Raw genomic sequence first — 26,716 nt, 5'->3', positions numbered from 1 at the left:
CGGCGCGGCGAGGCCCACGCCCCGGAGGCAGCCGCTCCAGCCCCAGGCCGCCGACCCCGCGTCCCGAGCTCCGCGGCACCATGGCCCAGAAGCTGCTGCTGCTCCTCTGCCTGTTCTCGGGCTTGCACGCGCGGTAAGTAGCGCGGGAGCTCGCAGCCCCGGGGCTCTGAGGCGGGCGGCCGGGCGGGCGGGAGGGCGGCGGGGGGCGCTGTCTGCCAGCCCCGGAGTCCCAGGCGCGTCCCGCCGTCGGCTGGGCTGCGGCAGAAGCCTCCCGAGTCCGGCAGGGAGGAGGGGGGAAGTGGGCCCTCACCTCACCTGTGGGGTCTTCCCCGCCTTGGCCAACAGCATCTCCTGGGCCGGCCCGGCAGGTGTAATCTTCCTCGCCGTGGGCAGTGTGGGGACGGGGAGGATTGGGCGCTACTGCGGAGGCTTCCAGGAGCTGGTGTTTTAAAGGGTTTTTGAAAGCAGTATGATTGGGGAGTGGCATGTCGCCTCTTTAGCCACCCTGTAGCCTGCCAGTGTTTCAGGGTCTCACACACATGTTCACCGAAACCCTGGACTATTTTCCTCAGTCTGAATTCTGCAGGATCCATGCTTTCCTAGCTAGCTGCCCAGTTTAAACCAGTCTGGCGAAGACCTACCAGGCTGGAGGAGGATTGGGACTAGGTGGGCCGGTGGGAGTCCTGCTTCTTCACAAGCACCCCCACCCCACCCCCACCACCACCCCAGGTCCTGCAGCAGCATGCACACAGGGCACCTCTTTCACACAGAGGCATACATACCTACCCCCTAAAGCAAGCATGTTGCAATTGTTGAGGTTTCTGCCTGGTAACTGTAAGAAATTCTCGAAGCATAAATGCCTTTCGGCTTCCTCCCAAGGAGTGAGTGGGTGCTTAGAAATGCTCCAGGAAGAGAGGGAGAAGCCTGTGGGGTTAGAAGGGCATTGGCATTGAGAGGGTTAAGCTAATGGTTGTAAATTTAACTGGAGAGTCCAGGGTTGGTATCTTTCATTGCCTCCCTGGCCAGAACCTGCAAGCTGTGCTTTGGAAATCAGAATAGCTCCCTTCTCCTCCCACTAACCCCACTCCAAGAATAACAGGACACCCTGGTTCCCCAAAACATCTTCACTTTGTGGATCTGGGCTCTGGGCTGTCAGGGAACACCCTTGGGCGCCCTCAGCCCCACAGGAAATGCCAGAGGTCTGAGTCTTCATTCATCTTTGTGAGGTAAGAAAGTAGGAAGGCACATTCACAAAAACTGAAAGACTTGACTTCCCACCCCCATTCTTACTCCACAACTTGGCCAGGAGTGTGGAGCCCTGAGGAAGAGTTCCCTGACTCTGCCCTCCAACCACCTGTCCTGGCTAAGAGTTGAGCATGTGTCCAGAGGACGGGACCCACCGGAGACTCCCCAGCTGCACTGTTCATCAGGCAGGGCACGCCAGGCCTTTCCACTAAGTTTCTTTCCATCTTAGGAGACATGGAAATGCACTTTCTGAGGCTGGTTCTGCCATGTAATAGCTTAACTGTCAGACAGCTCGGGCATAACTGAGAGGTCCCAAATCAATCCAGGTCTGAAGTCATGTGTACATGACCTTTCTATTGCCCCTGACTGAATGAAGTGGCCAGCAGCCAGTGAGGGAATCCACTGTTTACTCTGCAGATACTAGACACCCTAGAAGAAAAGCTGCAGCGTGTCCTCAGTACTTTATGGAGTTGGTGTCTAACTTGAACCAGTGAGGTTTCTAGGGATTCCCAAATATGCACTATCTTGGGATTCTTCTTCCTTCTTTCTATACAGAGAGGTGTAGTGATTGGAATTGCTTGGTTTGTTTCCCTGACCTTCCCGGCAGAGGTTGTGTATCTGTTTTTAAAAAAATCCCAAATTTACACTGACTTTATTGCTGTCTGGCTCTCCTTTGAAAGTGTCTTTGTTCTTTGAATGGGTCTTGTAGGCATAAAAAACAATCTGGTGTTCACTCGAGTCTTTTCAAACTGCTAATGCCAAGGGGGATTGCCCTCTGGAACACCTTTCTGGGGCTGCAGTGCTGGGGGTCCCTGGGCTGAGAGTGCCTGGGTGAGACACTCCCCGGGTATTCTCTGGTGTGGCCAGGTCACTCCCTGAAGGGAGAAGCTCTGCATTACAAATGAGCTTGTCATACATTGAAATGCACTAAGTTACCCCAGGACCTCAGGGATACCCTGAAGATGCCTCCCTGTTTTCTGAGACTTAGGATTCCCTTTTAATGTTTAAAAATACTGCAGACTGTCTCGCTGTTTCTGGATGAAGAGAAGGGGTAAGCCATGAAAATAACCTCTGAGAGTTACATACTTGCTTGACAGTGGCAAAACAGCACCAGTTTACTGTTAAGAAAAAGCTTAATTGCAGTGATGAGCTTAGATCCTACAGTCCTGATGAATGCCCATAAAAATGGTCTATAACCCTCTTAGAATTTAGGAAGTAATTTTAGCCTTATTCGTATACTAGTGGGCCTCCTGCAGTGAAACTTGGTTTTCATCAAAGCCAGGATTTTCCTGGGGCTGGTGGTAGTTTGGCAGTAGCATGGGAGGTTTCAGGTTCATTTTCTGAAGTACCAACTGTGAGGTTGGTACTGGAGGAGCACACTATAGAGGTGCCTACTGTCCTCCCCAATCCAGCCACAGAACTGGGGGGCTCTTTTACCTCCGGAAGAGATGCTGTTTCTTTTCCTCTCTCTCTCCCCACTCTCACTTGGCCTGGCCTCCCAGGAAGCAGCTTAGGCCAGGAAGCCCTCTTCTCACCACTAGAGGGAGAATTTGCCTCATTCTAATACTTGCTATTGAAGTAGCTCAAAGTATTTTTCAGAAACAAAGGCTGTGCACCCAGAACTGATGAGTTGGTGAGTGTGCTCAGCTTGTGTACCTGTAGCCGTGGGGCCAGTAGAACATGACAGAGCATGTCATGGCGAGCTTGGCATGGTAGGCATTGGCAGATGTCGCTGGGAGAGGGCGGAGAAGAGGAGCAAAGCAGAAGAAGAGTGGAGGGAGGAGAGACAGGGGTAAGGGGAGGAGAAAGCAATAGTAGAGGGGAGAGGAAAGCATTGTGGCCACCTTGGAATATGCACTGAGACTGTTCTGGGTGATTCTACCCAGGCAAACTGCCCCTTCCCTCTGTCCACCCACCTATCCCAAATGCCTCTGTTCCAGTGAATTTCCAGGTCCTGTGGGCAAAGGCGGGCTCCTGGCTATCCATGCCCTACAGAACCCACTTCTCCCCACTCTTTATTGTTTTTTGCAAGATAACGAAAGAAAACATTCCTGATAAAAGTAATATTTCACAGTGATATCTTAAATTCTAAACTATTATCTGTAAAAGCTCAGTTCTACAGAGAATAAAAATAAAGCACAGCATATCCCTTGTTGAATGTGTATCTCCAGTTTTGTGAGTTCTTACTGATAGTGAATGTTCAGTATGAATAAAAATCCACAGCAATGTGAGTTTCTGTGGGTGATTTATTTTAACCTCTTAGTCAATAGGTATTTAAGAAGCAGGATTAAAGTTTAAGGGCAGCCTAGGAAAACCTTAAGTGAAGTCATTCTGCAGGTCATATGTGCTTGCATCCATTATTAAAACCTTGTCTACTCAGATCCAGCTTACCTGACCCTGTTTTAGTCTACATTATGGCTATCACTAGGCAAAAAAGGCTGAGGTGTGTAAAGTATGACATATATGCGATTATATGGGTTATCATAAAATAGGATATAATGATATGATTTGTAGGCTATTGGAAGACATAGAGATAATGAACTTTTCAAAATTTGTTCTTTTTATTTGTTTTATATCCATTACAGATAATTGAGACACTTCCAAAAGCTAATTTAAGGAATCACATCCCAGAGCACGGTGGCCCTGAGATGACATTAACATTTTGCCTTCCGTCTGGGAAGTCATTTAGGAAAGTCTCTTAAACACACACACTGACAAACTGCCCAGGAAGAGGTTTGTTGCATGAGCTTCCTTGCCCTGCTAAGTGGCAGTGCCCCTGGAAATGCAGCATTCAGGCAGGAGATGCTTCTCTTCCAAGCCCCAAGGACTGATGTGGAGATAGCCTGACTCACTAAGAAAGCTGGTTTGTCGTGGTGGCCTCTCCAGTCAAGTGCTCCTGTCAAAGTGTCACCCTATTGTGTATGACACCAGCTCAGAGACACACAGACATTCATTTGGACCCATTTATTAAGGGATCAAACTGATGGTGACATATTAGATGTTTTTGTAATGTCTGTATTAGCCTGCTCTGCAAGAGATGACTCAGTTGGTGTTGTGGGAGGCGTGTCACATCACAGCGTTTCTGTTCCTTGTCATACCATGTCTTAGCCAAGCACACCAGTTCCTGAAGGCCCCCTGTCTGCCAAAGATACCAGTTTCTCTCAGCCCAGAAATTAGACTTAACTGTCCCCCATGAATGCACTTGCAAAAACTATTCATAGCCTCCAACTAAAATGAAGTCGTGGTTGGGGCAAGGAAATGGCGTGATTAGGGCACCCTCTGACAAAGGTCTGCAGGCTTATGCCTTTACCCCTATGGTTCTCAAAGTGAACCCCATGAAGGCCAAGCTTGATGCTGCAGCTTTTGAGGTTGCCTTGTTTCTCTTGGTGTCTGTACTTTAACTTGGTCAGGAGTCATCTTGAGACATTTGATGAAAGCATTATACCATGTTCATAGCAGGAACTTTCTTCTTATTGCATTTTAATTTGTGGGTTTTTTTTTGTTTTGTTTTGTTTTTAATTTTAGAGGCAGCCCATTGCTTAGACTGAGGGTCCTGGGAACTTTCTATTTGAAGGGTGTTTGGCTAGACCATACTTAAAACACTTCCTCAAGCCACTGCTGCAACTGATATGTCACACTTTGTACCAAAATTGCAGGTCCAGAAAGGTGGAAGAGGATGAATATGAAGATTCATCTTCAAATCAAAAGTGGGTCTTGGCTCCCAAATCCCAAGACACGGACGTGACTCTTATTCTAAACAAGTTGCTAAGAGAATATGATAAGAAGCTGAGACCAGACATTGGAAGTGAGTGTTGATGTTTGTTATTCCAATTGAAAATATACTATGATGATATATGTATTTTTAAAATTTTTTAAATATACACTCACAGGATAATAGAGCCAATTCAAGACTATATCTGAAATTACCAGGAGTAGGGAGTATGTGTCTGGTTGCCTGCCCTCATGTGTAGATTTGTGTAATGACAGTTGCAATCCACATATGGAATTGTTTCATCACCATAAAGATCTCCCTCCTTGTAACTCTTTATAGGGGATGTCACTTGGCGAATGTCATGTAATCGTTCAGCTCTTGAGACTTTGAGATTGGCTTTCCTTCCCTCACCAAAAGGATTTTGGGGTCCTTTAAAAAAATTGTGTGTGTAAAATATTTGTTCCTTTTTATTTCTGAGCTCTCCATGCCATGGAGACACCACAGATTATGTATCCATCCACCAGTGAGGGATATGTTGGTTGTTTTTCGTTTTTGTCTATTACAGATCTACTAACTGAACATCTGGGTACAGAATTTTGTGTGGACATAGCTTTTACTCTCTGGGACCAATGTGTTTGAATATGATTGTCATGCCATGTGAGGAAGGAATGTTTAACATTTTAAGAGATTGTCAAACTCTTTTCTAACTTGGCTGCAGCATTTTCTATTCCTACCAGCACTGTGTCACTATTTTGTCATTTAACTGCTTAAGTAGAATAGGTTGCTATCTCCTTATGTTCTTAATTTGCATTATCCTAATGGTTAGTGAAACTTAATTCCTTTTTTTTTTTTTTTAAAAGATTTATTTATTCATACAGAACTGAGCAGAACTGGGGTACAGGCCCTAGAAATGTGGAGGGTGAGAGGATTGACCAGAGACAGAGTGAAGAGAAGAACAGGCAGATCAACAAAGTACAGTGCTGAGGGGAGCAGCGGGCCGGTCAGGAGAGGTCTGCCACACCATGTGGATCTCCTGCAGGGCAGGCGGGATCGAACTCATTTGGAAGTGGCTTAAGCTTCTTAGTGCAGTGTTTTAACCCACTGCGCCACCAGGGAGGGCCTGAATTCTTTTTTTTTTTTTTTTTTAATGCTCACTGGCCATCAGTAAAGCCTTTTCATTGAAGTAGCTTTTCATATTGTATTCCCCTTTAAAAAAAACAGGGCCATTTGATTTTCTTCTATTGCATATTAATAGTTCTTCATATAAACTAGATAGGATTCTTTTGCTAGCTGTAGTTTGCCTTTTTTCCTCTTCAGTCTGTAGCCTGCAATTCACCCTCTTTCTGGGATCTCTAATGGAGAGAAGTTTTTTGATAAAGTCCAATTTATTGATTTTTTTTTCTTTTACATTCTTAGACATTACATTTTCTAGAGTAATGTCTAATAACTTTGCATTAATCCCTAGTTCCTGAAGATCTTTTCCTTTGTTCTCATCTAAAAGTTTTATGATTTTATGTCTTTTTACATACTAATTCACTGTATGTTTTGAATTATTTTTTATGTAAAAGCTGTGTAGTTCAGAACTAGATTCTATTTTAAAGTTTTTGTCCATCAATATCCACTTTTGCCTGTAGATATTGGTTACTTCCAGTGTTGAATTGATTTTGCACATTTGTCAAAAACTTTTGGCTCAGTTGGAGGACTATCTCTGCGTTCTCTATTTTGCTTCATTCACCTACATGGCTGTGATTGTGTCAGAACTTGCTGATTAGTATGTAGTAAATCTTGTTGAGTAATTCTACCTTTTTATTCCTTTTTCAAAAATATCACGAATTTCGCTTCCTCTCTTTCTTCTTGTCTTTCTCCTCTTCCTTCTTTCTTGACCTTCTTCAAGGTAACACTTAGATTTTTGATGTAAGGCTATTTTTGTTGAAACAGTTAATGATTTAAATTGCCTACTCTATGATGTTTTGTCTTTAATGCACAAATTTTGATATGTTGTGTTTTCACTTCCATTCAATTTGAATTCAGTATATTTTTAAAATTTCTTTTGAGAATGTTTTCTTTTACCCATGAATTTTTAGTACTATGCTTTTAGTTTCTAAGTATTTGAATTTTTTTTGTGTGTGTTTTTTCTTATTGATTTATGATTTGATTTGCTTTTGGTCAGAGAACATATGCTATATGAGTTCAGTTCTTTTAAATTGTTAGTATTTGACTTTTGCTCCCAAGGATTTGTTATGGTAAATGTGTTCTGTTGTTGTTGGATGCTTGGATATTCTTGTTTAGTGATATTGCTAATTTTTTCTATATTTTCTCGGATTTTCTGTCTAGTTTTTCTATCAGTTATCTTAATAGATCAGCAATTACTAGATCTGACAATAAATTCTAATCCAAGAACAAACAAGAGAAGTACGTCTGGCCAGGAGTGAAATGGGTGCAATTGCTGCTATAAGACCACTATCTTGGTGATGGTAAAAAACATGGGGATTGCAGCAACACAGTTTCATAGAATACTCCCAGGCCATGGCTTATATGTTCTTCTCACAGGACTCAGTTTCATCTAGAACTTGCCAATCAGCTTGCCAATCCTCACACTACCTGAACCTCCCGTCCCTCTGTGGAGATCCCAGTTCTCTACTTTATATATAGCAGGGCCTAGAAGTTATCTGGTTACAAGAGGCATTGAATTTTAAAAGCCTCCAGTATCATGTACAGATGCATGTCCCATGCAATATTGGAATGGTTACATCATCTTTCTGTGTCTCATTGCCTCTTCCATTCAATGAAGTAAAGGGACCAAATTACTCTTAAACTTCCTTACTGCTTTAAAATAGTTATTCAGTGAGTGACTCATCTAAGTTACCATTGAACAAGGTTCTTATACTCCATTGTCATCAGTGTTTTTCCTTCATAACTATATGAAATTTCTATCCAGTGTGAAGCATGTACAGCAATTCTACATTTAGATGGAAAAAGATGATTCAGAAAATGTTATAAATTTCCTCAGACACCATGGTTGATCTTAGAGCAAAAATAAACAAGTTATTAACCTTGTGGATAAGTCTAGTCCAGTTGGGCCTTTGTTTATTCTGTGCTAGAATGCACCAAAACAACTTCCATTCATGGTATACTTTGGATGGTATTACTTCACCTCCTCTGAGGTAGCAAATTAAACATGGGTAGAAGTGGGTGAGCTTATTTCCAACCCAGATCTCTCTGATTATGTATCTGGATCATGTAGCTACTGCATTATTTATAGAAAACACAAGATAAAAACATAAAAAAACAAAAAACAGGGCACCCCTTTCTCACAGACACAGCACCTTTGGAAGGGCACATACTGAGGCTTTGTCATACACAAAAGGTAGGCAGAATTTATGATCTCAGATTTCATTTTTCTTTATGTATGTGAGGAATTGTGAATTTTCCAAATGAAATAGCACACATACACACTTAAGATCAAATGCTTTTTTTAGATATAGGCAACCCTACTAAAGGTTTATGTCATTTAGTCCTCAGAAGTCATATCAGAAAGCTCAGTAGTTTTGGAGTGAGTTTTAGAAACACCTAAATAATCAGGATGCTCCTTTTTGGCTTCATGATGTCAAAGTTTCACTGTACATGCTGTCATGGTCCTTAAGGTAGGAAAGTGACCTAATGCAAGACCCCATGGTCACTGGGATATTTAGGATTCTTCTTCCTGTCTCATATAAATGATAAATAATGTCTGGCACAATTCAGAAACTTGCTGATATTCAATCATACTAAGTGCCCCAAAACAGCTGTTCTGGTGAAGAGACTGAATTGGACACCATTTCCTTCATGGCTTAGAAGGACTCTGCTTAAAGGAGAATTTCAAAAAAAATCTGAATCAATTTATCTTATATAACCTGATGCTGTGCATGGATTTACTATTAGTTTACTATAATTACCAGATTTTTTTTCTCACTTCCTTTATCACATCCGTCCTTTTTCACACACTCAGCCTGTGTCTGCTGAGCAATCTCTGCACCAAACCCAGGGCAAGAAGATCCATTAGGCAGCAAGGCCATGGGTTCTTCTGATGGTGTGTGAAGGAAAAGAGGTCTCCACATAGCATTAGGAGTTGATATTGGAGTAAAGCAAGCCAGTTAAGGTACCCCATGGATTAAATCCTTCAAACCTTCACGTTGTTTCTATGTTAAAGTTAAAGTGCATTCAAGGAACACAAAGAGGCAGCCCTTATTTGGCCCTTGGCTACTTCTTTTATTTCCAGATACACTGTCCCCACATATTTTACCCTTTGGGGACTCCAGCCTTCCCATTGTCCTCCTCATATCACTTTTACTTTTCTCTTATCCCATCTTGTGACTCTCTTCCCTTTCTCCCTTTGCTGTGTGGGGTTCAATTTCGACCCTCCTTCAAACCTCAACATCATCTCCTCTGAGTGCCTGCTTTCCTGACCAACATCTCCCTTATGTCACCAACAGGGTGGGGCAAATACTTGTTCCTACAGTTTTTCTTCCAGCATCAGTTTCATCTCTAAAGGGGGAAATAAGACTTTTTGAAGGACTTGAGGTTAACATGATGTGGTTTGACTATGAAGCAGTTCTGCAAACTTCTGTGTAGTTTCCATTTTTGCAGTTGAGAATTGATGTTTTTCCCCCAGGACACAGTTCCCAGTTTCTAACTATAGATACATCTGTTTACATTGGCATCTCCCAATGTACAGAGTCCAACTGCCTCCACAGAGATCCCACATCAGGAAGTAAGTTAAATGGCTCATCACTGTCATTGTCAACAATAAATAGAAGGAATCAAACACATTCATTTACATGGCATATCCACATGGAATCCTCTAATTAGTTTTCATAATATAAATTGTGATCATATGTTTTAAAAATACTCACTAAACTGTTAGCTATTATCTCTCCTCAACTAACTTCTAAATTATGAATATGTCTGTTTTAGTTTCCCATCTTTAACTATCCATCCATGATTCTCAGTAATACTTCTGCTGTATCCTTTACTAGTTCAGGGTTTTAGAGAGTGTCATTTATCTCAGGAACAGATTGTGTCATGTGAGCTTGAAAAGCCTGGAGGAGGATAGCCCTTTTAGTAAGAGAATTGAAAAGAGGAAGTGAAATAACTTGAGTGAATTTCTCCCCCTTCAGGATGTCAAGACATTTCAACCACTCTTCTGAAGGTAGATTATTACAGAATCCAAATTCCTTCTCCATAATCTGGATTATGGATGCCAAACATAATCAGTGTTGGAGGGAAAAGTGTGCCTATAGGTTATATACAATGCACAGAAATGACACATGAATGTATTTGATTTAGGCAAAACATTTGAATTATCTTCTCTGGGCATGTCTGGATAGAGGGATTCATTTTCTATTTCCCATTTTAAGACGGTTGCATATTTGGGCTTCTTTTCCAGGCTTTCTTTTTTTTTTTTTTTTTATTAAATTTATTTATTCGTACAGAACTGGGGTACAGGCCACAGATGCGGAGGGTGAGAGGATTCACCAGGGACAGAGCGGGAAGCAGAACAGGCAGATCGAGAAGTACACTGCTGAGGGGAGCAGCGGGCGGGTCAGGAGAGGTCTGCCGCTCCATGTGGTCACCTCCGGGGCAGGCGGGGATCGAACTCATGAGGAAGTGGCTTAAGCTTCTTAGTGCAGTGCTTTAACCCGCTGCGCCACCAGGGAGGGCCATTTTTCCAGGCTTTCTTAAAGCTTATATTCCCCATTTAGCTAAAACTGCTTTAAAAATAGGAGCTGAGGAACATCCCATGTATGTGGACACTCGGCTCAGCTGTGCTTCTGCTGTACGCCAGTGGCAGTTTCAGGGACCAAGCCCCTCAGCAGGATCACACATGCTCAGCCTGCACCGGGGCACTAGACAGTATGCCGCCAGAGCTTGTTCCTTCCGCTCTTGTCAGAGCTGGACTGGGTGACCAGGCACTGACTTAGAAGCACTGGTGGGATGCAGCCCCTTCAGGCTCACAGGAAGCAGTTCCTTCCCACTTTGGAGTCATGTTCCTGGCTGAGGAAGTGGAAAGAGAAAATGACTCAAATATGGTGAAAAATAATCTTTCTCTTCTTTTTTTTTTCTTTTTTTTTTGAGATAATTTAACTTCAGCATCTAAAAGAAATAGCAAGTAGGCATTCACACATGAACACTTTTGTTGAAGGAGCATTGCAGGAGAACATTAAACTTCAAGTATGCAACATTATAAACCAATATGTGCTCATATTAAATCCCCACGAAGGGTCCAGTTCTGTCTTCACACACTGTTCCCTTTACTTAGTTTATCCACCACCCTTTTCCATCTGGTAACCGTTAATGGTCATAGAGTAAAAAGCTTATTTTTATTTTATGTAGTTATCTGTTTACCACGTAGATATGAAATTATACAATATGTTTCTCTGACTTATTTTGCTAAGCACAATAATTTTTAAAGCAAGCCTTATTATGCTGTTCTTTAATATCTTTCTGTGAAAAATTATGAGTGTCAACGAGTTACCACAGAGCTGTAAAATGAATGTTTCAGAACTGTTAGTCAGGGCTGTGACGTCCCTGAGCATGGCCTGGAGAGCCAAAGAGGACCCCCACCTGTCTGAGCTGGTTCCCTGCATGTGGGGGGTGGCACCTTCTACTACATACTGCTGCATGGTTTGGAGAGTATCAGTTGGAATAGAAAACTGGAGTGAATTTTGAAATGTGTGATGAGCCATATAAAGAATTTAAGTGTATTGTTAAGATACTATGATTTAATAACGGATGCAATGCTCCTAGTTCTGGTGGCTTTCATATTTTGAGAAAAAAAAAAAAAAGAGCTATGTTGTTTTCATCTGAAGCACTGGGAGGAAACACAAATGTTGAAGTTTAGATGCTTGTACATCCAAAGAAGGCGGAGCTGAGGGTAAGGTTGGGGTAACCTTGGGGTCCCTCAAACCATAGTGCACTGAGGGATGACTGTTTGACTACCCTGTCTGAGCCTAGACTGCTGGGGGAAGCTTCCAACTTCAAGTCAAGCCATCTTTTCCTTTCCTAGAATCATCAGGTAATGTTGCAACTATACATTTAGGTGAGTCTAGCTAGTTAGTCCTCACCCAAAAATCACAGCCTGTTTACAGATAGATGACTTGACATTTTCTGGCAATTACTGTATATCTAGAAAATAATTCAAATGTATTCACTCGACTTTCAGAACAGATGCAAGAGGAGAGAAGACAGACATTCTTAATTGCTGTGCTTGAAGTAAAAGCTATTACTGTAGATTTAGTTAACTGATTTTCTCACAAAGTTAATTCAAATGCATAAGGGAGGTGGAGAAATTATACCTGTCATGTCTGTGAGAGACTAATTAGGAATCTGGAGGACTCTGGGTTAAGATCTATTAACTCAGTTTAACACACCTTGGTAGGTGACCATTCCACATGTCTTCTGCATCATTTTTGAAAATTATCACTTACACACATGGATTTCACCATGGCACAAGATCTAGTCTAAAGCAGACCTGTATGCAAGGCGAGGCTATATTAGAACCTATGTGTGCTGTTCAGTTTATTAAAACTTTTCACTGGGCTATTATTTTCTTATAGGGAATACATAAAAAGAAGTCATTGTGTAAGTATTTTAATTTTCCTACATGCAAGTGAGTAAATAACTGAAGTTATACTTCCTCAGATATAATCTAATGACAACTTGATTTGAATATTCAGTTCAGTTCATAGAATAACAAATGATCCGTTTCTTAATGTTTATTCATCACAACTCCTGGAATTGAGTAAAGTAGCTTCATATGCATTAAAAAGTATTTGAAAGAAAAAAGAACTGGACTTGTCTACCAGTTACCAGAAGATTCACTGAAGGAAAGAAACCACCTCACTAATCTGCAGGCTTCCATTTCTAAATGGAGCAATTAAGATTACATCCAATACCTGTTCTAAGAATTATAGGTTATAACACCTGACCCATAGTGAGAGGACAGAAAAGTGCTTTTGTTCATCCTGTTTCCAGGCCCACACTCTGTTTCGGCTGCTGCTGTTTCAGTTTGGCTTATGAGTAGTAGAACAGAGTCCTCAGACAACTCTACTGTCATAAAAGCTTTGTCTTATATTGAGATTTCTGTTCAGCTGTCGGCATTTCATCAGCCTATAATTAACATCCTGATCCAAAATATCTTACAGATCCTTTTATAAAGTCTTACTGTGCCCATACTGATTAGCTTGTTATCCTACTAATTCACATTTGAGGGACAAGTGCAGATGTAAAAATCTCAGTATCCTAGAATATCATGATCTAAAAGGACTCTACAGGGAATCTGCCTAACAATTTCAAAATCTGGTTTTATATCAGAATAACCTGGAAAATTACCTGGAATTACCCAGGGTCAAGCCCAATTCCAAGGCGGACAGCATTGTAATATTAATTTTTTTTTCCTGATAGTTCACTGATTCCTATTTAGATTTGCATCATTACCATTCTCAGGCTTACTGTGGGCTTAATTTGCTTTCGTTATTATATTTATTTATTTTTTAAAGATTTATTTATTTATGCAGCCAAGAACTGGGGTGTAGGATAGAGATGTGGGAGGTGAGAGGATTTACCAGAGATAGAGCAGGGAACAGAACAGGCAGGTCACCTGTAGTACACTACTGAGGGGAGCAGTGGAGGAAACAGGGGAGGTCCGCTGCTGCCCTGTGTCCTTCAGCTTCCTGGTGGGGGATCCAACTCCTGCTGTAGTAGCTGCCAATAGCTTCATAGCTTAACCCTTTGCACCACCAGGAGCCCCTTAATTTGCTTTTTAAATATTTTCTTTAGATGAAATATAAGGTCTTTGATCTGAAACCTTTTCTAATTTTAGTGTTTTGTGCTTTACACTTTCCCTAAGTATTATCATATTGATTTCCCACAGCCTTCAAGGGGTTTGATCTTAGTTTTCTTCAGTTAAAATATACTAATTTGATTTTTTATTTCTTCCTTGATTCCTGAGTGATATTAATTTAGGTGTACCATAGATAACATGTTTTCCAAATATTTGAAGTTATCTAGATATTTTCCTGTTATTGACTTCTACTTTTGCTCCACTGTGATCCAATAACATTCTTTTTATGAGTTAAGTCCTTTCAGATATATTCACACATATTTTACAGCCCAGGATAAGTTCTACATTGGCATAGAGGCACTATGTATTCTGCTGTTGTGGAGTGCTCAGTGAATCAGACCAGTTAGCTAAAGGTAGTTCATACTTTTGTATAAATCTACTGGATGGTTTTGAAAATGATTTCCAGCAATAGATGAGTGGGATTTTGGAACTCTGGCAATACATGCGATCTGTCTATTTCTCTTTATAGTTCCATCAGTGTTTGAATTATGAATTTGGTGCACTGTCATTAGGAGCAACAAAAGTTAAGATCTTTTGTCTTCGACATCAGTTGATCCTTTTATCATTGTAAAATAAATGTCCTGGCAGTATTCTTGCTATGAAGTCTTCGTCTGATATTAAAATAGATACCCTAACTTGCTTTTGATCAGTGTTAGTATAGTATTGGTTTCCTCCATATTTCACTTTAAACCTGTATTTGTCTAAAACATGTTTTTGTAGGCACTGTGTAAATGGGTTTGCTTTTCAAAAATTAAGTCTAACAATCTCTGGGTTTTATTTGGTATTTCTAGACCTTTTATATTTAATGTAATGATCAATGATGTCAAATTTAAGTCTATAATCTTAAATTTTAGTGGGATTCTATAATTCTTTTTGTTATCCCTCCCCCTTTTATGATTCCCTTTTCCTTTGTCTCCTTATTTTGTTACTTTAGTGGTTCAGTTAAAGATTTATAGTATTTATATTTAACTTGGGAAAATCTACTTCCAGTGGATGTTATATCACATCACATGTAGTATAAAAATACTGCAATAGTATATTTCAGTCTCCTCTCTCCTAAATTTCATGCTTTTGTGGTCATTCATTTTCTTAAACATATGTTATGAATTCCATAAGGCATTGTTGTCATTTTTGTTTAAATAAATTACATTTATTTGCACATATCATTCCCATTTCTGGTGTTTTTCTTTCCTTTGTGTTCTGCTGTTGTGGAGTGCTCAGTGAATCAGACCAATTAGCTAAAGGTAGTTCATACTTTTGTGTAAATCTACTGGATGATTCCTTTGTGTAGATTATATTTCTTATCATTCTTACTACTAAAAGAACTTCTTCTAATTTTTCTTTTAACATGAGACCATGATTATTTGTTTTGTGTGTGATAATGTTTTTCCATCAGAGATTTTCAAAGTATTTTTTGGTAGCTTATTGGGGGAATAGCTGAAGATGTAAACTAGCTAAAGTGTACAACATGATAATTTGTTATGTACATACATTCTGATATGACTCCTCTCCTCTAATTAACACATCCATAAGTATATAAGTTTTGATGAAAACATTTAAGTTCTACTCCCTTAGCAAGGTCCAGTTATACAATAAGGTGCTATCAACTCTAGTCACTTGATATGAATTTGTTCTTAATAATTTCCTCCAGTTAAGTAGCTATTTTATTTGGAAGGATTTCTATTAAGCTCCTCATTCTGAAAGTCCAATCTCTCTCTCCTACCTTTATTTTTAGGTTTAAACACACATATAACACATATATATATTATGTTAAACACATAATATATATATGTATGTATATATATATGTATGTATATGTTAAACACATATACATACACACACACATATTTGCTCACATAGGATGGGTTAAAGTCTTTTTTACTTGATTTTCTTTTTTGTTTAATTTTCCTTGTCAATATCTAAACATTGTTCACCACTGTCTTCTCTTTTGCATTGGTTCTCATGGGAATTTACTGTCCTATTTGTCTTTTTTTCCTTTCATTGTTGTGTTTCCTCCCTTATGAATTATGTATTTTTCCTTTTATCAGGTGACTGAGCAGTTTAATTATGAGTTACCTTGAAACATCTTTCTCATTTTTTAGTTTGCTTGAACTTATGGTGCTTTCTATTAAATTTTTGCAATGAAATATTATTCAAGGATGTATTTTTTGATGCACAAGGATATATTTTTTACTTGTATTTTCCTCCTTTCAAGAGATTCTAATTATGCATATTTTAGGCTGTTCTACAGATAACTCATGCCTTTTCTATTGAAACTTTTTCTTTTATATATCATTATTTTAGATAGCTTCTATTGCTCTATCTTCAAGTTCACTATTGTTTTTTACTACTATGTGCAATCTACCATTAACCTTTCTTTTTTTTTTTTCCATCTCAAATAGCATAATCTGATTTTCCATCAGTTTTATTTAGGTCTCATTTATATCCTCAGGTCTCTATTTTTTTTTTAAATTCCTTTTTTTTAATATGTATAATAGAGTCAATAATGTATTATTATTATTCACGCTGCTTATTCTAATGTTTGTGTCAGTCTATGTCAATTTCTGTTGATTGATTATTTTTATAATGGATTACATTTTCCAACTTCTTTGCATGTCTGCTAATTTTGTTGATATTTAAGATGTTGTGACTTTACCTTGTTGACTGCTGGATATTTTTATATTTCTATAAATATTCTTGAGTATCATTCTGGCATGTAGATAAGTTACTTAGAAACTATTTAATCCTTTAAATATTGCTTTTTTCAATTATTTGGCAAATATAGAGAATTTCTCTGGCAGATCTTTGAGATTTTCCTGAATATTATGCCAAAAGCCCTGAGAATTTGGAATTTTCTATTCTAGTTTTTTAGAATAAATACTCTTCCCCAAGATATGGGAACACAGGAAATTGTTCCCCACATTGGTTTTGACCAGTCTTGCTTGCTCGCTCTCTCTCACACACACACACTTACACACTTGCTCTGCTAAATTCTATAAACAAAGACCTATGTAGATGTCCCTGATTACCTCTCTGTAGCTTTCCCTTCTGAATTGCTTGCTATGACTCCTAATTGCATTGTTCTCCTTACTCTCAGCTTGATCTCATCAACTCAATCCACTGGGCTCTAGCTGGATGTCTCACTCTAAGCCATAGCTTGGAAATTCAAGGCAGTGTTCTGGAACAATTGTAGCTAGCTCTACTTGTTTCTAGTGTCAGACATCACTGTCCTTCATTGCTTTATGGTTAGTGTCACGAAAACTATTTTTTATTTTTTGTTTTGACTCTTTCAAGTGACAGTGTAACTCCAGCTCCTATTGGCCCATCTTTGGTGGAAGTAGAATTGTCTATGTTTCTGATTTTAACGTTGCAAGCCTGTTTCTTCCCAGCAGGCTCACATGGACTTGAGTTTCTCCTAGTACTTGATTTGAGGAGTTACTTCCTAAATTATGAATAGCAAGGGGCTTTGTATGCTTCTTTGTTAGCCACTTAAACCTAATAGTGTGGATTGGCTATATATATGCAGAAATCAGCTAGAATGGGCACAAGTGGAGGGTTCCCTGTGGCTGTGGGCTCTTTGAGCTCTCTGGACTCCTCATGACCTAACTGGAGTGACCAAATACCTGAACCTCCTTCCCCTATGTTTCTTTTCTTTATATTAGCAACATCATTTCTCTTCTTCAAGATGGCTAGTTGGGCTTATTTACAAGTTGTGATTGGCTTTTTAATGGTCACGTCCATGAGTCAGATAGCATCATTGCTATGATACTTCATTAGTCAAAGTCAGTCACAAGGCTAACCTCAATCAAGTAGACTCTATCCAGTTGTTCCCCAGCTTTTTGTTCATTTCCATTCTACCATGATAGCTTTCCTCCAGCTTGTATTTGTAGAAGCAGAACTACCTGTCTGAAGGACACAAACTTTGCAGAAATCATGCCTTGCTATCTACTTTTTCCATCAGGTCATAGAAGTGAGTGAACATCTTTATAACTTAACAGCATTTTTCTATTTATAGGTCAAAGCTTTGGCAGTATTTACTAAGAAAAAAATGGCAAAAGGTTAGAAGCTTATTTGGTTTCTAAATTATTACTGATTCTTAACTGGACAAGTACTTTGGGCTTTATCTAGACATGTTTCATTCAAGACAAAAATCTTGATACATTTTCTTCAGGTATCCACTTTCCATATGATCTTCCTTGAAAGTAATATATTATTATTAAATGTACCATAGCTACTGTAACATATGACATTGACAGTTGAAATTGACCTCAATGTTAGTAGGGTACACTGTTTAAAAGCAATTCAGGTAATATTTTAGGTATGGTCTTTTGAAATATAAGAAAAATATTACACATAGAATCAGGGTTGAAAATATGTAAGTTTAGGCTACTTAACTATATTTGGACATTGTCCTAATGTTTGTGTATACTGCTATTCAAGAAGATTAACCATAAACCCAAATGGCTAAAAAGCAGTGACTAACTCTTTAACAGTCTCACATTTTGAATATGTAGTTTGTACTTCATGTGATATTTCTTATCACTCAAGAATGTGCACAAGCTCATAATTTTGATTCCAAAACTATGGCAAACAAGCTTTCTTCTAAATATAGATGAGATAGGAAACTTGAGTGATAATCTTGCAGCTATTTGTTGGAGAATAGAACTTGGGGTTCAGTGGTCTGGGATTCTGCTTTGATAGGTGCTGGCAGGTATGTGTGACCTCCATACATAAAACTACTAGTTCAGTTTCTTTATATTCTCAAATTACTTGCCTAAACTTAAGATGCTGACAGTTTATTTTTAAACAATTCCTCCTCACTCTTCCTGCCAACCTCTTGCAAAGAGGCACACATCATTTTTAAGTTGGAAGGAAAGGAAAGGAGATAAAATTAATGCAATAAGTGACAGCAGCAGAGCAATCACTTGCTTGCTTTGAGGGGCTGGGAGTTGATGCTTCTGGCTCGTTGTTGGAGGAAGCTGAGCTGGTAAGGTGTTAGGTTCCCCTGGGCTTTATCCACAGCACCTTGCTTGCCTGTTTTAGTACAACTATGGCCACACTATATGAGAAATATTCCCAGAGGTGTCAAAAGGGATAGGGAAACAGAAAGGGAAATCATTCTCTGAGCACTTTCACCCTCCTCTTCAGCTCTGCCTTGGTCATGCACTTTGATCACAGCTGCAGAAGTTCTTCAACTGCACAGTGGGCTGTTTGGGGCTCTTTGAATTTGACAGAAAGCACCGCACAAGTATAGAGGTAGAGTACTGATAATAACCCATTAGTGTGATACAGGGGCTCTTTTCTTGGAGACTCTTGCATTCTTCTCTTTCCTTCTCAGTTTTGTCCTGATTTCCCCTTACCAAACTGGGCATGCAAATGAGAAAATCCTACTAACGACCTTAAATTTTGTCAGGTGATCTGTGAGGCTTGGAAAACTGTTAAGTTTCTAGTAAATTCAAACATACATGCATATCTATACTCCATCAGTAGAGAGACAAACTAGCAAACAGAAGCAAGCGTTAGCCAGAAAAAGAAGTGATTTGAGGATATTGGGAAGGATGTTGATAAAGGTCTTTAACCTCCCATAGCAGTTGACCCAGGAGTTTACTTAGTACACTTACCGCCAAGAACGCAGTTAGGTTATAGGTGCTCAGTAAGTACATACTCGCGTTGTTCTTACAAGACTCGAGACAGTCCAAGACAAAGACAGCATCATCATAAAGTTGGGGGTAGGTTAGAACTGCAACCAGGATGGAGCCAGCAATGTACAGTGATCTCAGGGAAGATCCAGCACCACGCTGACCATTTCTCCAAGGAAGTGAAGCATTCATAGGGTAGGAGTGATATAGTCTCTGATCTCCTAATTCTAAAAGATTAAGAAGTTAACAGGTGAAAAGGTCCCCTGATGTTGTTTACTTAGTCTGATATGTTAGTCTGGATGGTTTGCCCTCTCAGGCCATTTGTTAACATAATTAAACTGATATGCTTCACACCTAGACTCCTGTGTTACAACCAAGAACCAACCTACCCCCCTCACATACCTACCCCAGAACAATGTTCTCTCTCTGTTAACGTGTTTCCCTCAAGATTCTGCATTGTGGAAATGTCCAGATCACAAGAATAAAGAGGGTCCTACATTTATCAGTCAGGATTAGGCACTAACTAAAGAGTCTAGAACGATATTAACTTTCCCTAGAAAAATTGAAGGACCTTCACTATGGTCAAAATACTATGCCCAGACATCCCTAAATTAAAAAAAAAAATTAGGTAAACATCAGTTTAGATTTGGGGAAATAACAGTTTAAATTAGGTTCGGCAAAGTCTATGCTCTTCAGTCATTTCTGCATCATTTTCTGCCTTCTCACCCTCAATGATCTTCCACTTCATATTCACTTTGGCCCATTTATTGTCCTCCCATTTCTCATCTTTGTTCCCCTCTTTAAAACAACACTCCTGTGTCCCAAACTTACCACCACAGATCCAGGACCTACTCCATTTTAGAGGGTTTAAGCTTTGTTTGCCATACCCCAAAATGTGGTCCTTGACACAACTCAGAGATGTTTAAACATTGGCATACTTACTCTTATTTTAAATTCTGATCACATCATCTACTCTTTTCAGTTCTCCAATTCTCTTAGCCCTTTCAAAAATGTTCTTTTTCTTCATTGTGTAGACCTTGACACCTTTCTTACAGCGACCGACATCGCCCTTTGCTTCAGAGAAACACCTTCTACTTTCCCTTTCAGCCATTTCTTTTTCCGCCTGCCACTCACCGACTCAGCTCTTCCACCAGTTACCTTTCATTCTGTTTTCTTTGTATACTGTCATCTTTAATTTGCTAACAGAGACTTTTGTGGCCTCAACCTCTATTCTCATGTTTTAATATATATTTTCCGAAGTCAATCACTTTGGTTTAGTCCACTTTTCTTCTTTGTTTTACATTTGTCATTTACTTCTGGCTATCTGAGGTGTGGGCTATCCTGCCAGACTCTGACCTAACATATATAGGAACTTTTCAAATAGGTGCCCACTAATTCATCAATTGTCCATCTCATTCTTACAGCCTTCACTGTTGCCAGAACAATCTGAACAAGTTAGTTGTGACACAGACCCCTTCCTTATTAAAATTATCCAACATGAAATTCAAACTTCTTACTCCGCCAATAAACTTTACAATCATTTTTATAATAAGCAACTTTTCTTTCTAGACATTTTTCCCTTTCTTCTTTCATGCCTGATAAATACTAGTAAAATCAAAGACAGGGCGCTCTCTGCAGAGCCTGTGTGTGTAAGTGTATATGTAGTGCTGCCTACTTAGCAAGAGCTGCTCCTGCTGTCTGACACCCTGCATTTTCTGTTTTCTTTTGGAATAGCTTCATTTCAGAAGGTCGCTTTGTCCAATGAGTTTTCTCTGCAAACCACTGTAAGCTCCACATGTATTCTTTATAAAACATATTACTTTCTTTCATTTTTAAAGATGTATTTATTCATACAGAACTGGGGTGCAGGCCAGAGGTGTGGGGGGTGAGAGGATTCACCAGAGACAGAGTTGGGGGCAAAACAGGCAGTTTGACTAAGTACACTGCTGAGGGGAGCAGCGAGCGGGTCAGGAGAGGTCTGCTGTGCCACCTCCCTGGCCAGAGATCAAAGTCACGCTACAGTGGCTGTGAGAGCTTCATAATGCTGCACTTTAGCCTGTTTTGCCACCAGGGAGGGCCCAGAACATATTAGTTTCAACATTATTTTCTACTTAGACATACACACGTATTTCCTTCCCTTCACTGGAGGAGTCTCAAAGGTAGTGCATCTGAGTGTTTTTTGTTTTCCTCTAGTACCTTGTTTTGTCATGGTAGAGTGATAACAAATTTCGATTGACTGAAATTAGCGTCTGACATCTCCACTGTGTATATGTAGACACAGAGTGTCTGACTTTGTGTGTATGGAGCCTTTATTTTTCATATATTTCTATAAGCATAATTTTTCTTCTGCCTTACCAATTTGGATGTCTTATCTTTCTTTTCCTTGTAAGCTGTGAACTTTTCATGTATGGTCTTTATCATGTTGAAGTAGTCCCTGTGGTTCTTCATTTACTATTTTTATCACAAAAGGGTGTTGAATTTTGTCAAATGCTTTCTTTGGGTCCACTGAAATAATCATGTATTTTTTCCTATTTTGTTAATGTTAATGTGTTCTAATTGACTTTCATGTTAAGGTATTCTTTCCTGAAGCATTTCAGGAATAAATCCCACTTGGTCATGGTATATAATCCTTTAAGTTTGCTTTTAAATTCTGCTTGCTGTTTGTTGAGGATTTTTGCATCAGTATTCATAAAGGATTTTGGCCTGTACTTTTCCTGTAGTATCTTAGTCTGACTTTAGTATCAGAGTAATGCTGGCTTCATAGAATTAATTTGCAAGTGTTCTCTCCTCTTCAGTTTTTTGGAAGTGTTTGGGAGGAATGTTGTTAATTCTGCTTTAAATGTTGGTAGAAATCACTAGGGACACCATCTGGCTCTGGACTTTTCTGTGACAGTTCTTTTTTTATTACTGAGTCAATCTCTACTTAGGGTTTCAGATCTGCTGAGATTTTTTACTTCTTCATGATTCAGTCTTGGCAGGTTGTATGTTTTTATGAATTTATCTACTTTTCTAAGTTATCCTATTTGTTGAATTCCACTAGTTCAACTTACTATTTACACTAGTCTTTTATAATCTTTTTTTTATTCATAACAACAGTTATAATGTCCTCCCTTTTATAACATTTGATTTTTCTCTTAGGTAAAGATTTATCACTTTTGTTATCTTTTTGAAGAATGAGATTGGTCTTGTTGGTATTTTCATAGTCTTTCATTTGTATATTTATCTCTGCTAAAATCATTATTATTTCCTTTCTTCCTGTAACTTTTGGTTGAGTTGGTTCTTTTATTTTCTAGTTCCTCAAGATGGAAAATTGGGTTATTGATTTAAGGTTTTTCTTCTTTTTAATGGAAGTTTTCACTGTTATAAAGTTCACTGCATCTACTAAGTTTCTATACATAGAACTTTCATTTGATTTCTTTCTCTTACCCTTTGTTTAATTGTGGGCTGTTTAATTTTTACCTGTTTATGGATGCTCCAGTTTTCCTTCTCATGTTGATTTCTAATTTCATTTTACTGTAGTGAACTGGGGTATGGCCAGAGGTTCAGGGGGTGAGAGGATTCACCAGAGACAGAGTAGGGAGCAGAACAGGCAGATCCACTGAAATATACTTCTGAGGGGAGGGTCAGGAGAGGTCTGCTGTGCCATGTGGGTCACCTCCCAGGTCGGAAATTGAACTTGCTGCAGTGGCATTGGATAGCTTCATAGTGCTGCACTTTAACCCATTGTGCCACCAGGGAGGGGAGGGCCCTTTAATCTTATTTGTTGAAGACTTGTTTTGTGATCATATATGCAATCTATCTTGAAGAATGTTCCTTGGAATTTAAGAAGAATGAGTAACCTGTTGTGTGTAGCATTTTCTATGCATCTATTAGATGCAATTACTCTCAGTGTCTTCATGTTCTCACACTCTTTACTGATACTGTGACAGGTTATTCTGTCTATCACTGAAAGTGAGGTATGGAAATGCCCTGCTATTTATGTTGCTGTTTTCCCTTTAACTCTGTCAATGTTTGCTTTTCATGAATTTGTATGAAATATCTTTATCATTTTGAATATTCTGTCTTAGATTTCATTGGTTATTTCTTCCAGCTGGTAATATAGTGTTGAGTCCCTCCAGTGAATTTTTCAATATAGTTATTGTATTCTTCAGCTCCCAGCATTTGCTTTTCACCCCATACTTTCTGTCTCTGTTATGAAAGCTTGTTTTGTTCAAACATCATTTTCCAGATTTTGTTTAGTTTTCTGTGTTCTCCCTTAATTCATTGTGCATCATATGGTTATTTTGAGTTGTCTAGTGAATCAAACACATGTTTCTTTAGGGTCAGCTTCTAGAGATTTAATTTGTTCCTTTGGTTGGCTCATGTGTCTTTTATGTCTTATTATCTTCTATGAGACTTAGGCATTTGAAAAAATTAGCTACTTCTCCCAGTCTTTGATGTCTAATTTTGTGCAAGGAGGACTTTCACCTATTTTCTTGCAATCTCTGAAGTCTTTTTTGAGAAAGAATCCTTTGGGGCTTGCGTTTGTAGTCTCATCAAAGAGGTTTGCTGGTCTCTACTCAGGAGCTCCCCCTGGTTCTGTCTACTGTACTGAGCCTTCTTTGGTGCTGTTGCAATCTAACCTGCAGGAGCTCCCCTCAGATGTCTTGTCTGTGGCACTGCAGACTTTGCTGTTAGACCAAACCATAATGAAGACTTTTACTCTCATTAGCTTACAACCTGATGCTGCCTTCCTGCAAGTTGGATTCAGGCAAGACAAAACCCAATGCCTCAAACAATTCCCCAAAAGTCAGGTTATTCGGTGCATGATCTCTTCTCTTTCCCAGCCCAGAGAGAAGTCCAGAAGATGGGAGTTTTCTCTTGTTGGGAAATCATGCTGTTCTGGGATAGGGTCTCTGTGGAATGCATGCCATGAATTTTCCCATAGGGCTTCCACGATGTTCACTTCCAACTTGCCTGGAGTAAAGGAACTCCTAAGTGACTTTTGGACTTTTTACAAAGACAATTAAGTTGATCCATGTATTGTTGTTAAGTTGATCACTCCAAAGGGGATGGAGGTCTGGGCATCCTATTCTTCCAGTTTTGAATTTTAATGATATCTGTCAAATACTAGGCTGTGCATACCATTTTCAATCCCTTAGTTGTTTAAAGATTTAATGCAGTTAGTTTTTCAAATCTGCTATGGAATGACAGTTATGTGGGTGAATGCAGCCTGATATTCCCAGCCAGACAGTAGAAAGAGAAGGAACAATCATGATGGGAGTTTTTAAAATTTATCTTTCCTATTATAGCTAATAGAATTCATGGTTGGAAAGAAAACTTACTTCAAACATTCAATTTACAGATGGAAAAAATGAACTGCAAGAAATTTAAATTACTTTCATAAGGTCATATGGCTATTTCAGAGTCAGAGATGTAAAGATTATGAGACTTCAAAGAGGTCTTCCTCTATTCTCCTATGTTCTTACCACCACATTCTTTCAAGATACAGAAATTGAAGTGTGAGTTTTGAGCTCCTCCCTGTCAGGACTCTGAAGGATTTTTGGCTCTAGACTTTAACTCCACTGCTCTTTTCTGCCTTTGAGAATTTGAGTTCTCAAGCTGTCTGCTTTAGTAGTAAATTTTTGTATAGATGGATATAAAATGCAGACTCTCACTGTTTACCTCTGTCTCACTTACAGGTGGGATCCACAGTGAACCTTTGATAAGTAATCTTGATCTTTGTAAACTCTGGAGATCACATACTAAAAGGATGATTGAGAAAGAAATGAAGGTTTTGTGATTGACAGCCATAGTCCTGAGATTAGTGCAGTGATTAGTTAGAGAGCCTGTGATCAAATGTCTGAACCAAGTTACTTAGCCAGATAGAAATCCAAACTGAGCTGAAATAGGATTTATCATCTCAGGGTCCCAACACTGAATGCCCCAACATGGACCTGAGGTCCTGGCAAAACTGTTAGATTAATCAAGAATCAAACAAATTTATGAGCTGATCACTCAATTCCTTCTCTCTACCCCCTGTCACCTAGCATACTCCAAGTTAGAGAAAAACATTTGATGACACATCTCCACAACATAGTATGGACGGCTTTACCTAAACCCAGAGGAAGGATACTTGCATATTAATAAATGTCTGGGCTTATTACTTGCTCTGGTGATGATAATGGTATGATGATATGATGTTGATGATGATGATGATGATACTGAACTCCTACTGAAGTAATTCCCTAGAATTTCTGTTAGTGTCATCTACCCTGAGTATTTTGTTCTGCGGGAGGCTGCAGAATCCTGGGTAAATGACCTCGCTTACATTTTAACTTCCTATCTATAAAATGGCGATAGAAATGGTATAACACACTGAGTAAATGAAATGTTCTTATTATAGTGCCATTTAATAAATATTAAGTGAGCAGAAGTGGGAGAGGCGGTACTTAAAGGCAAGTTGGCAGTGGAGTGGAGCAGTGGCAAACCCAGAGCATCATCCTGCCCACTGTGACTCTTTGTTCAGGTCAAGGTAAAGGAAAGAGGCTCTAGGCTTCAGGGATTTGACAGCAGAGCCCCCACTCTCTTTCCCCAAAGGCAGGGCAGACTAGAAAGGGGGCTTCTGGTGATTGGAACATCCTTCTTTAGCCCTCACAGGTAAAAGAGTCGGTGTTATTTGCTCCTTTTCCCCCTATTAATTTGCTGATATATAACTATTCCTATCATTGCATTGAAATTTTCACGAAAAAGAAAACATGTTTAAGTAACCAGTATGACTTTTAGACATATTTTCTGAAAGTCAGTAAATCCAAATTTTGTCGTTCTTTTCTGTAGCTAATTGCCGGGGCCAAAACATCCATAGCTATAATTGTGCTGATGATACTGAACTTTTGACTTCACAGCAGCCTGACAGCCCTTCCTGAGTTAGTTCTGTTGTCAATACCACTGACATGTAGGGTTCCTGGGGCACCAAGGGGCAGAAACTTGAAGATCATAGAACTGGCCAGCAGCAGTGTGCTCCCCTACGCTTCCTGTTTAGCACGTCTGCTCCCTGTCCCTTAGTTTCTCCATCCCTCATTCCTTCTGCTGCTGATGGGGGCTATGAGGGTTGCCTGCCCTAGCCAACTCTGAGGCCTGGACCCTCCTACACCCTAGTTTCCTTCCTGCCAACACTTACTGGTGCCAAAGTCCAACTCTTCCAATACCCCATCTGTTCTATTTCTGGTATCATCTATTTCTTCCCTGTTTATGAATTAA

General features: G+C 39.5%; 1 protein-coding gene across 1 annotated transcript in view; it reads left to right on the top strand.

Annotated features, from left to right (window-relative positions):
- The first annotated feature begins 11 nt into the window (after positions 1-11).
- The window catches only part of GABRG3 (gamma-aminobutyric acid (GABA) A receptor, gamma 3), a 332,100-nt gene continuing 305,395 nt past the window's right edge, over positions 12-26,716 (top strand). Inside the window, exons 1-2 of the mRNA XM_004693064.2 lie at positions 12-133; positions 4,902-5,050. Of these exons, the coding sequence (XP_004693121.1) occupies positions 81-133; positions 4,902-5,050 (202 nt within the window). The 5' untranslated portion in view covers positions 12-80. The remainder of the gene's footprint in view (positions 134-4,901; positions 5,051-26,716) is intronic.

This window comes from Condylura cristata, unplaced genomic scaffold (assembly GCF_000260355.1).
Source record: "Condylura cristata isolate star-nosed mole 26May11 unplaced genomic scaffold, ConCri1.0 scaffold00035, whole genome shotgun sequence".
Lineage (NCBI taxonomy): Eukaryota > Metazoa > Chordata > Mammalia > Eulipotyphla > Talpidae > Condylura > Condylura cristata.
Note: the sequence above shows the minus strand (reverse complement) of the source record. Positions and strands in the feature narration are given on the sequence as shown.